This window comes from Ascaphus truei, chromosome 6 (genome assembly GCF_040206685.1).
Source record: "Ascaphus truei isolate aAscTru1 chromosome 6, aAscTru1.hap1, whole genome shotgun sequence".
Classification (NCBI taxonomy): Eukaryota; Metazoa; Chordata; class Amphibia; order Anura; family Ascaphidae; genus Ascaphus; species Ascaphus truei.
This window is the reverse complement of record NC_134488.1, coordinates 78191898-78204898: the sequence shown is the minus strand read 5'-3', so window position 1 is coordinate 78204898 and position 13001 is coordinate 78191898. Positions and strand designations below refer to the sequence as shown.

At 34.0% G+C, this 13001-nt stretch overlaps 1 protein-coding gene and 1 long non-coding RNA gene across 6 annotated transcripts in view; one reads left to right on the top strand and one right to left on the bottom strand.

Annotated features, from left to right (window-relative positions):
* The window catches only part of PRDM16 (PR/SET domain 16), a 621677-nt gene extending 616077 nt beyond the window's left edge, over window positions 1-5600 (bottom strand). For 2 of the 4 annotated variants that reach the window (XM_075604889.1, XM_075604890.1), the window contains exon 1: window positions 5401-5600. In XM_075604889.1, coding sequence (XP_075461004.1) covers window positions 5401-5437 — 37 coding nt within the window. In that variant the 5' untranslated portion in view covers window positions 5438-5600. The remainder of the gene's footprint in view (window positions 1-5400) is intronic. The other 2 variants (XM_075604892.1, XM_075604891.1) reach the window with 1 other exon arrangement.
* Window positions 5601-5983: 383 nt separating this feature from the next.
* Window positions 5984-10001, top strand: LOC142497300 (uncharacterized). Of its 2 annotated transcripts, none has more exons than XR_012802228.1 (2): window positions 5984-6609; window positions 7892-10001. It is a non-coding gene; the product is annotated as an uncharacterized LOC142497300 (long non-coding RNA). The 2 variants fall into 2 exon arrangements; XR_012802227.1 differs by having other exon boundaries at window positions 5984-6890.
* The last annotated feature ends 3000 nt before the right edge of the window (window positions 10002-13001 follow it).

The following is a 13001-nucleotide window of genomic DNA, read 5'->3' as shown; positions in this document are numbered from 1 at the left end:
GTGTGTGTGTGTGTGTGTGTGTGTGTGTGTGTGTGTGTGTGTGTGTGTGTGTGTGTGTGTGTGTGTGTGTGTGTATACGTTTCTGCATGCAGTATATTTTACGCGAAAGAGGAGGGCTTGTAGATGTTGCATCGCATTACTTGAGTTAGGGAGTATTGTGTTCAGATGCCATTGCATGCGGTTATTTTAGGAAAAATAAATGCTTACATGACCTTACCATGATCTGTACATTTTACATGCAGCCCCATTAGTGCTGTTTGAATATGATTGCATATTGTTTGTATAGAGCCAGCAGAAGGACATTAATGTTGCACCCTTGTGCACCTCTGTCTCCAGGGAACATTGTGTAGAAAAAAACTTCCCAGCAGCTGTTTGCTAACTGCAGTGTTTCTTAAGCAGAATCCCCTAATCTAGTTGACAACAAATTGTTTAATTTATAGTCTTACATTGTTGGCATTTTGTCCAAATACGTTTGGCTTTAATATAGCTGATGATTTAAATGTCTCTGTTCCCCCATCAGCATTTATTTTGCATATCACAACGTGTCTCTTAATTTTAAATACAATTTAATGTTCTCCAATTATGAGATCATGACACAGTAGAATGACCCTTTTCTTTGAAAGCGAAATATTGTTTTCATATAAAATCTAATAAAGCAACTCCTGCTTGCTACTTCATAAGCTGCTTGTCAGTCATAAATTCTATGTGTATTAAGGGATATATACTCCAAGTGGTCTTCTAAAATACTACTGACATGTTTAAATCGCCGTCAAGACTGCACAGAAAGAATAAAAAGCGTTGATTTCACTGTTTCCCTAACACCTAATACCCGACTCTTGGCATCGCTGCATATTTTGTCTGCATAATGTAAATGTCCTGTTTTACTCCAAAACACATGCTTCGTATTTTCAGTTAGTTAGTGACTGCTGCCTTCTTCATCTAAAAGAGACTTTTTTTTGTGGATGAAAGATGTTGTTTTTTTTTCTTATAGAAGCACTCTACAAAAAATAATAACTTCTCTTATTTTCATACTGTATGCTGGAAAAACTGGATAAATACAATGTGATTTATACTAATATATAGGTATAATTCTCTGTTGTTTTTCTTTTTATAGAAACCTATGAACGAACACACACACATGTATGTATGTATGTATGTATGTATGTATGTATGTATGTATGTATGTATGTATGTATGTATGTAATACAAACACACACAGCTATATGTTTTTGTGTAATCTGCCTGCAATGGCTATGGAAATATATTATCTGGTTTGTAAGTGAGCTCTGAAAGTGCTCAAAGATTGAAGAGAGAGATTAGAGTAAGGAAATGGGCTCAGAGGGCATACAAAGGAAAAGAGCAAGTTCCAGACCAAAAAGAGAGGGTGAGCCAGCTTCTTAAAAAAAGACATGCACCGCAAACATTCTTCTTACAACTGGCTCAACACAACTCCTCTTTCAAATAAAACAAGTACAGTATTAACTGCACAATAAGGACAGAACACATCTAACTGTATTGCATTACTTTAACCTTTAACATCTGATCATTCAATGTCTCTCTTTTTTAAGTGATTATAGCAAGAATATAATTGTAATAATAACCAATAAGCCTGCCTCTTCTCAAATTCTAATACACTTGTCCTTAAAACGAGAAAACACAAAAGACTTGAATGCTACTGTATATTAGCAGGTACATATCATAATGTCACTGCCCTTAGTGCTGGGTGCATTAGCATGTTGTATGTTATTAATTGTTAAACCATACTTTTTGGTATTTTCCATCCATCCAAGTGATTAGAACACTGTATGTCTAGTATCTCTGTTTTCAAGTTTTTATCCCAAAAAGTGAAGGAGGTAAGTTGTACTGTAATATGATTTTTTTTTTTAAATAAACTTTGTTTTTATTATGTAATTTTGAAGTAAAATACAATACAAATATTTTAGACATTCACATATTGGGGAGGGGTGGTTTGGGAGTGTACTGTAATATGATTTTAAAGATATTTCAGAATTCTGCAAGTTGTAAAATTGTCTTTTACCAGTTTAAGAATGGGGGAAAACATGATGTATGATTGCATCCCTTGCATAAACCTAAAACCTAAAAATGTAACTTTGTTCCTATTCCTTTTATTTTACTTAGCCTCGATCCTCATCTAGCATTTATGTTTACTGGAGGAAAAAAGGTTGTTTTGTTTTGTTTATTAAATAATTAGTTTTCCATATATGTAAAAAAATACAAATAAATAGTAAGACTTTGGCAGGTTTATTATTAAAAAATAGGTTTTTTTTTATCCATAGCTAGATGTTAGTCACAAGTAAAATGTGTCAGCAATATTTTTTCTATGATATTGTTGCAGAGTTTATGCAATAAGCATTGCACACGAAAATATAGTTGTACTGTACAAAATGATGTATTTAAAATATTTTAGCATGTTTATAGGTAGAAGAAATGTAATATAATGATGTATTCGAGTATGGACTATATACTGTATGTTACATTGTATAAATAGTTAGTGTGTGAGATTTATAATATTATACATTTTACTGTTTCAATTATTTTTTGCCGTTAAGTTTTCTAACTCTTGATAGAAATCAATAAATTCACAGATCCCGATCTTCACAGTTCAAATGCTACTTGTAAGAAGTCAGGATTGAAACTGTTTAGTCTGCACTATCTGTGGAATAAAGTTTAGGAAACCGACTACTGTAGCAATCCGGTCCATATTGAATTCCTATTCTTACCTGGTGACCTTCCATAAGACATCACAATGCAAGCCCCCATAAACTGTTTAAAGAAAACCTCAGGTTTCCTCAGTGTAGCTTCACAAGCTATTGTAACAAGTACACAAAACGATGTTTTATTTAGGTATCTATCTATCTATATATATATAATGAAGAGTATGACAATAACATCATATTTGTTAAGGAACTAGAGTTCTAAATGTAGAAAATAAATGTAGATAGATAGATATGAATAGATATATACAATGCACATGTATGTAAGCGTTCATGTACAAGTTCATACATCTAGCCAGTTTTCATATGAACTCTCAGGGGACAGGGAAACCTTAGCTGTAGGCTACTGTTTTGAACTGTGATCCCTAAAATCCTTCTCTCAAACCCCATAAACCGTTGGGCCTTGCATTGTATTAAACACCTGATTTTAATCAGTGCTCACTCTCCCAAATACACATTTCCACTTGGTATTAGCAACCTCTTAAGGCGGCTGCTAACACAGGTCTCTGTTGGTTGTGATTGTTTTCCCAAATTACATAACTCCTTTTCCAGAATAATTTTTTTATTATTATTTAGAAACCTTTATTAACAAGAGCAGGGACACAAATATTGAAATAAATAAAATTGCAATTCAGCAAAGTAGTTTCAATTATTAAAAGTAGGACACAGTCTGAAATGTATTATGTACAGTCTTATTTGATTGAAAGTTTTGTAACTCGTTTTTAATACAATACTTCATAATGTTGTCCAAACATCATTGTGATTCACTATTTTGTAAGTATATTCTGGATCAGTTCTTTTCAATAGCATTAACATACACACACCTTAATTAATATTCCTATTTAATTAAACATGCTACTTTAATATGAAAACACACACGCATGTGTGTATATATATATATATTGGCTTCTTGGCTGTCCCTAACACAGAGAAATATACCATTGGGCCTTGTACATTAATGTGTGGGAGATTTTTACCCTTTCAGCTTTTGATAGCAAAATAGCTGTGTGAGTTGCAACTCCTTATCCTTATACTGTAAGTTTTACAACTATGCAGGTTACAATATTGCATAGTTCTTAAAACCATGCCCGTATTAATAAAGGTGTCTTCTTAGATTAAACCCAGCATCTGACTCATTTTTATTTTAGATGACACTGTGTACTATGCATGCAATCCTCTATATTGCTTACATATATAAACAAAGGTATGGTTGAAAATGCACCGAGAAACAGAAGTTCAAAACTTCTGGGTTTAAAATCCAGGTGCAGAGACAGCCAGACTGTTGTAAAATGGGAACATGCAGCATTTGTGATCACATTGCCCCTGTTTACCTGCCCTGTTTAGTAGACGTGCAATTCTCACACACGTACTTATGATTAAAAAAAATGTGTAAGTGTTTAGATGTGTGTGTGTGTGTGTGTGTGTGTGTGTGTGTGTGTGTGTGTGTGTGTGTGTGTGTGTGTGTGTGTGTGTGTGTGTGTGTGTGTGTGTCTAATGATTACAATGGTTTTGGTACAATAAATATAATGGACTTTACAATGTAATAATAAAAAAAATGGTGTGGGCATTGTGTTAGTTCACAAGCTAGTGTCTCAGTATAAAGCAATGCAGAAGTGCTAAAAGAATAAAGTACATGTAATCAATTGAATTTACAGTCTCCAGTTATTTTGCACAAAGCCACAGTGAAAAAGAAAGTAAAACTTTGACAGGACTGAATTGTGCAGCTAATCCCAACCTCCTCACACAAACAGAGATGATAGATTAATAAACTACAGGATCCCAGATCCCTGCCACACCGCTAACCTCTCAATGTACCACCAGTCATTCCTCCAGACACAAACTTCTCAAGTGAAAACGTAGTCAATTGGATTTAACAACAACAACAACAAAAAACAACAACAAAAAAGTCCAAAAGAAAGAGTAATGTGTGACCAGGAAAGATTGATATGACTTGTAATTCCCCAAATCTTACAACAGCCCCCCCCCCCCCTCCCCCACTCCCCCACTCCCCCAAACTGCCAGTGTTTGCAGTCTGAGTTCAGTCTAGCAAATATGTGAGTGGAGGAAATGCAATGGCAACAAGGTATCCATCATTTGATATCAAATCCCTGGCTCCTGTGCAATGATTGTCCCTTAGTCTGGTCTGTCCTGCTCTCTGCCTCCCTCTCCCTCCACGTTAAACCTCCTTGGATTCTCTCCTCGTGTCGTGGGCAGTGCTCTAGCGCCCACTATTTCACAAGCCAGGAATATTATTTCACAAGACTTGGAACGACTCAATAAAAAAAAAAAAAAAAAAAAAAAAAAAGTTGCTATCCCTCTCGTCAACTTTTACTTAACTTTCGTTTTTACATTTATTTGCCATTTTTAAGCGTCCCCGGCTCTTTCTTCGGCGAAGCAACAAGCTCTTTTCTTCGCTTAGAAGGCTGCAAATTGTGATGGGAATCTAGGGCTACTACACTGAACTAGTCAGTGCGCCTCGTCTGCTACCAGTGAAAGGGGTGGACATCAGGCAATCATCTATGTAGCTTTAGAACCCATAAAGGAAAGGGGAAAGGTGCTTGTTTCCTGCAGCAGTTTATCTAGCAAAGATCATCAGCCAGCTGGAAAGATCTTGGTGGATCCCGAGGTTAACTTACGCGCAGGAGAAGAAAGAAAAGGGACCTACTTTTGGCCAGTTTTCTCGCCCTTGCCTTGGATCTCATCTTGTCGGCTTGTGGATTCCTCTCCTCCTCCTTGAGCCCAGAAGCAAGCTACACACTATCTTCATCTCCCAAGCATTGTCAGTTTGGACACCTTCGCACATGCGCACAGAGCCTTCAATCTGACACCCTCACCAGGGCCAAGAAACTTTCCAATGTATTCATCATCATCAATTTTTGTCCTATCCTCTTCTTCAGATCCCTTATCTCTCCCCCCCCCCTTTTTTTTCGCAGCTCCATCTCCGCATTTCCCTGTTCTGTCGCTTTAAGAAAAATCAGACCTCTGTGATTGTAACCCTTTGCACATTGACCCTACATCGGACATATTTAAGGAACAAGGTAACATACAATAAAAAGGTGATTATTAATATTATTGTTTTTTTGTAGAGAATGATAATCCATTATGATAAAGTTTCCAGTTGCAGTATTGATTTTGTTTATTTATTAAGATTGTTTTATTCAAATGTCCTTTTCATTTTCTAGGTCATTATCCCCCCACCCCCCCACCCCACATCATTCACGTGATTACCTTGGACTGTTGGTAATTAAATCATCATAATATTGAACTTTTTTTTAGGGGGGAGAGGAGGGGGGCATTATAATATTTCTGATTGTACTTTCATAATTGTTTTTATTTTCCTAAGATATCGTGCTATTTGATAGTTCTCTTCATTTTAGGTAAAAACATGTAACCAGTGTACTATTTAACATCTAATTTAAAGTTTTTTTTTTTTTTTTTTTACGTTGCTCTTTGTCAGTGTTAGAAATCAAATGATAGCTAATATTAACATTGTGATGTTTATTCAAATCTGGATAAGGTCATATAAATAGAGCCACTGTTAAGCCATTGCAATTCTGATACACTTAATTAATGAATCTATATGATGATAACTCACTAGCCACATACTTTAAACATTCTTCCAGCTCCCGGAGAGCAGCTCCCTTTTAAAAGTGTCAAATACATTTATTACTCTTTGGACAGACTCACACATACATGGGACTAGCAGGACATTATGTTTTCTTGATTTTTCCAAGTATATTGTATTGATTTTATGCTTTTTGCTTTAACCCAGTCTTCGTGCAATATTTTGCTTTGCTCTATAGTAGGTAAGCTCTCTCCCTAGCCGAATGTTGACATATTGGGCGTTTGAAGGTCTTGGTGATCAGAAATCTGGGTAAGTGACACAGATTTCTTTTGCATTTCAGATCTAAAGAAACGTAGCCACTAGTCATTCATAAATATTGCAATTTGCACGTTTTCTGATCACATCGCTGATATTCAGACCTTATAGATGACAGGAAATAGAAGTTGAGTTTAACCGACCTACAAGTATTGCCTTTAAAGAAACAAGAGACATGTAAATAGCTTGCTGATTGATGTGCTGTCTGGACTGTGGAGAAAGGACTGTTTTAATTCAAGTGGCCAGGTCAGATAGTCATGGCAGCAGGTCGAAAGGTAGGCTTTAATTATATAAATATGAAGGAATTACACACCTGATATTTTTAGATTAGTATTAAATGGCTACATCTCAATCAGCTAATGCTTGAAGAAATCCACACATCCCTAGGAAGAAATAGACTGTATATACACATGTACAGTAAAATAAACACGAAGAAAAGGCTACTGGTCACAAATGGTCAGAAGTCATAAATATTTGTTTAATAACACGTATTTGCGACTGTAAAAGCCTTTGCAGATTTACACATTTAAAGTAATAGAACAAAAGACACATCTGCACATCTCAAATTCCACTGCAACCTAATTGTTAAGAAGTTGAAAGTGTTTAATTGTAAATGAAGGGTTTACATTCCTGTAAAGTGCTTGATGGGTATCATTCTCATTGCAGTGGGATGGAGTGCGGTCCCTCCAGCAGTTACGGTGTTACTGTATTTGATGCATACAAAGATTTAGATTTAAAAAAATCACGCCAAGTATTATATTTCCTGTGGAATCAAAACAACAGGACATTATGTATACGTCTTAATTATGGAATTTACAGCACACTCATAATAAAATAAATGACTGAATATATTCATTAGCCAAAATATTATAAATCCCATCCTGATTTTCTCTTTTTAGCACGTTTAACAATAGAGTTGGCTCAACATACATGAAATATTAAAGAAGAGAATAGTTATTAATTATAAGAATTATTAAATGTCTTCAATTTTTCTTGTTTGTAGAACACAGAAGGAGATTAAAAAAAAGGCAAATTACTCAATGTGTCCAGTGTTTGGGTAAAAGGGGAAAAAAAATCAGTCTATACTTAACTTGCCAAAATAATTATAATAGTGTTTTAATTAAATTTGCCCACATAATGGATGTATGGGCCTTGCTGCTTGAGATTATATCGTTCAAGATTACAGCTAGTAAATTTGGTATGTGCAATTAAGAAGCGGTGAAATAGTTGAATGCTTCAGCTTTGTAGGAGTTATTTTAACCTTTACTCTTTTCAGTAACACCCAGTGGTAATAGGCGGTGAATTCAGGTTTGGACCCTACTCCCTGGAGACACCATGGTGGAATAGAATGGAGAATGGAGTTTTGCACCTGTAAATACCGAGATGCTCTTGTTAGAGGTTTACATCAATAAAATGTATCTGATGAACTCCGACTGCCAACTCTACACTAGTCATGAAACATGCAAATTTACCAGATCGCCCATCAACTTTTTTTCTTTTAGTTCCCACTGTTGTCCTCAAAATGAAATGAAAACATCATTTAGCAGAAAAAAAATAGTACTTTAACTTGGATAAGCATTAAGTAAAATGTGAGTGGAATGTTTATAAAACATATCTCTCTAAAGCGAAAGAGAAATCGCATGTGTAAAGATTTCTGTTGGGGTTTTTTGGGAAGATCGGGAATATCAAAGGAAAATATTTCTGCAAAGGGGAATTTCTAAGGAAAACAAAAGATGTAAAAATTCGAGCACAATAATTCTGCAAAGGCCACTGAGCTGCAACTGTAAACTAAAGTGATTAGGTGCGAACGGATTATTCTGATGGGTAAAAAACTCTGTTGTATTTATTACTTTATTAATGCACTGTTATTGTATAGAAAAAAAATGTAATCGTGAACAAAGCATATCAGATGACTGTTTTCACTTTGCCATCAGATCTAAAAGAGCATGCCAACAAAATGCCATAGAGCATAACCCATGCTTCCAGCAATAACTGTCATAAGCACACGTATATATGCATAACACATGTCTGTGTTGTGCATGTAGATGGTATGTGTTCAATGTTGTCCAGTTATATGAAGAAATTACATACCTGATATTTTTAGATTACATCTCAATCAGTTAATGCTTAATTTTTATACTTTTTTTTTTTTAAATCTCTTATTTTACCAATACAGGATAAATGTTAGCAGATCGACTAAATTGTTGATTTCTGCGTGGAAAAGGTAAAAAAATAATTAAACAAAATAATAATCTGTATATTTTGAAGCGTATACGTATACATGTATAAATGGTTGAGAGAGAAAAATGCTATTTGAATCAATGGTATTATGGTTCCTTCCGTTTTTGTTCGCTCTACACTTTTTTCCTTAGGCATTGAAAATGCCGAGAAACAGATTTATTCTGTTTTAATGGTCCTAATGGCGTTTGCATTACTCTATAGGATTCTGGTTCTGGAAGCAGTACAGTAGAAGCTTACAAAGGGTGTGTTTGCTGTATTAGGACCACAGGTCCCTTGGGATTGGCATAGGATTCAAGATCAAGTTTGTGGCTGGTGCAGTGCTACTGTAGCAGCAAAATACAATGCTGAGGACTACAGAATGCCTCAACTCCAATTACCCCAACACTAATTGCACAATTATTGGAAAATTATTACTTTTCAAACTGAACAATTTTTATTTTTATTTTGCGCACTTCAGTTACTGAAACATACACCTGTTTATGCATTTAGAACGATTCTAATAAAACAGGAAAAAACAAGATCAGTTTCAGAATTATATTAAGATTTTTTTTTTAAATCGTATCTATTGAGGTAATTTAAAGACAAGTTTACGTTACTTGAGTAACAACAAAAGCATTGCTTGAACAATCAAGCCTCTATTTAACACTGCATTTCTTATCCACAAGTAGCTCGATTTAATATTGTTCAGTTACCTTACGGTGCTTACAAGTTACTAACTACTGAAGTTGCTGAACTGACTTTGTAGTTGGCATCACCAATGTAATTCTTACGTGGAGGTGACTAACATTTGAACATTTATTAAAAAATAAATAGATAGTTGTTCTTAGTTATAAGTTGATTTATTTTCGTGCCAACGTGTTGGGAGGGAATGTTACCGATTGTATTCAAATGTATTAAGTCTAAATATTATACAGTGCTCAAAGCATGCTTTATTTTTCATTGAAAGTATTAACACCAATTTGTCTAATGTATATATATTTTTACTAATGTATAAAATTGACATGATTGAACATTTGCCTTGTGCTATACATATTGTTAATTGTACAGTCATCGTGTAATGTATCTATGTTTGGAAGAAAAAAACTAAATTATATATTAAATGTGTAACTTCTAAAAATGTAATTAAACAAACCATATTCTGTTAACCAATCTCCGGAAAACTAGTTTATTTCTATACGTGGTAATTAGTAAAAATGTATTTAGTATGTATTAGTTTACGACTGAAAGCTAAATTAGCTAAAGGAGAATACCAGCAAATATCCTAATATGGAATGCAAGTTGTCATAATATATGTTTGCATTTTTGGAATAAACAATTCCACACTCACTATTTAAAGATACAAACTAGTACTTCTGCATACAAATAAAGACCAGAAATGCAGATGAAGAATTGACATTTTCAACAGCTCTGAAACAAAATAATCCAGGACACTATTTCCATAGCAACGTGCAGAAAATAGGATTTGCAAATATTTCGTGTTGTGAAAATTAATTAACATTGGTACAGTCTTTTTTTGTGGCCAGAAGTTTCATATGTAGATTGGGCAGGAAGAATAGAAAGGTATGAGACTATTTGTGCTTATTGGTTCCTTTGCACTGTGGTTAATAATTAATTCGAAATCTACAACAGCAGCAGCATAATCTGAATTTTGCGAATGTAAAACCATCCTAGTTCAATAACACTGAAGATAAAATGAATGAAATTATTAAAAAAATATTATTATTATTTTAATCTGAGTCCCATTCTAATCGTTTTCCCCCCTCTCTCCTTTGTCTGGAAATAGAGAGAGAGCACGTTTCCCTGGGTCCTTTTGCTCTTTAGTATAATTAAAGTTTATAGATATCAGATAAGTGATTTACAAATGATCTAAAACTTTCCCCTTGAGTTTACTTTGCTTCTCGTGTCCTTCTCAAATGCTAATAATGCCACATAGTAGCAGTGAAGTTGGTTGTATAATTATTAGCCATTAATTGAGTTCAGGACCTTTTATGGCTGTGGGAAATGAGAAGTCTGACCACTAATCCCAATAAGGGTTTGTACATACAGCCAAGAGCTATGAAAAGTCAGCCAGGGCTGGCTGGACCAACCTGACATAATCCACTCGTGGATGGAGAAGAACATTAAAAAAACAATTCATTAGGTGAAAATTACAGAAACTTTTAAACAGATATTAAAAAAAAAAAAAAAGACCAATGAACATGTCTTGATCTCGATCTTATTGTCAGTTACAAAAGCCCATAGGTGTAAAGCATTAGCTGCAGCAGCACAGCAAATGAACTGGGGGTAACACAGACAAATAAATAAAGGGATAACAATGAAATGACATAAGTGTGCTAATATGGTTATATGATTAGGGTGGTTTATTATTGGTCATAACGATTCTCAAAAAAAAAAAACGTGGGACACTGCAATTCAAACAAACATTTGTATCCTGAAAACCCAATAGATTAAAAAAAAATGATATATTCGAGTAGGAAGGTGTTTGTGAATGAGTTGTTCTGTATTTCTCACTCTATCCTGGTAAGTATCTTGGTCAATAATCAATATAACTATATATATATATGAAAAAAAATAAGTATAAACCGACAAATGAAAAACAACAGCTTCCCTGCAACTCAAAAAAGATTCCAGTAATTGTTAAGCATTCAAAAATATAATATTGAATAACAGCATTATACAGTATATGTACAGTATTTCTGCTGAACTGTAGATTGCTATTTAATTTTTAAATGGAGTGGGCATATATATATATATATATATATATATATATATATATATATATATATATATATATATATATATATATATATATATTCATTTTAATCATAAACCAAATAAATTCTAATCAGGACATTATTTGAATCTACAATACTTGCATTCAAGTAAAATACAATTAAAACGCATAGTTATTGCATGGTAATACAGTCCTTATTAGTACACTGTAAACGTGGTAAAATAGATTAAACCCATAAAATAATTCTGTGTGAATATATATTATATCTACATCACCCATGGTGTTTATTAATCAAATAGTTTTTGCTAACAATTACAAAATTGTTTGGATTCCTGCCAAAAAGTATGATTTCAATTAAAGGGATTTTCAAGACAAGGGGGGCATTGGGATCTATTGTTCTCTTTTGTTTCACGAGAAAAGAATAATGGATGAAGAAGTCGATGCCACTGGGATAGCTTTTAAGAACTGCTGTGTCTATTAGTTTTCGTTTAGAAGAGAGACCTTCTATGGTACATTACAAAAAGATGAAGCTGTTTCATATTCTAAAGGACACTTGGCTGAAAAATAATCAGTTTCTGGCCAACTACCCACACCCAGAGTAAAACGACTTAAGTATTTAAGACTGGAACTTGTGTACCATGTTAAAAAAAAAGTGGAACCAAGTCAACACAGTGGATTCAAATTTGGAACGTTTTCTAGGACCATTTTTCCGATGTAGATTAGCTACTTTTAAAAACAATTTTGAGTAAGGAGCTTGCCCAAAAAAAACTTTCATTACCTTTTAGCTTCACCTAGAAATAATAAAGAATCCATTCTTCATCAATAGTAACTCTTTGTGGGTTCAGTTGAACTGCTTGCACACTGTGTTTTCACTTCCCAATTAATGTTATAGTTGATTACAATTTGCAGTCCTGATGTTCGATTTGCATGAAATTGATCTGGTTTAAACCCGTGTAATTTAGCTCAGGGCACAATTTGTTCTTACTGTAGCTATCAATGTGTTAGAATAACATTTAGCTGTTCAGGTAAACACCAATATTCAAAGACGTCTTCTGTATTAAAGGGCTTTAGAACATTAAAGCCTGTAGGAGAAAGGTTATAAAATTAAGACAAGAGGGCAAATAAATAATTTTTCATAATGATCGCCCAAGTCCCTGCTCTAAATAACATCGTATGTAAAAAGGTTTGCCATACAGTCTCCTTAAAATGACCTAAAATTGCCCTTTCATGATCTGCCAATGAATTTCCTTTTGATGTAAAGTCCATAATTCATAATCTATAGACAAGACATCGCAGAGTATCATGGGTACAGACCATGTACTTTTTGAAGGACTTTAAAACGACTGGACACCCGAAAACGTATTGGAAGAATATATATATATATATATATATATATATATATATATATATA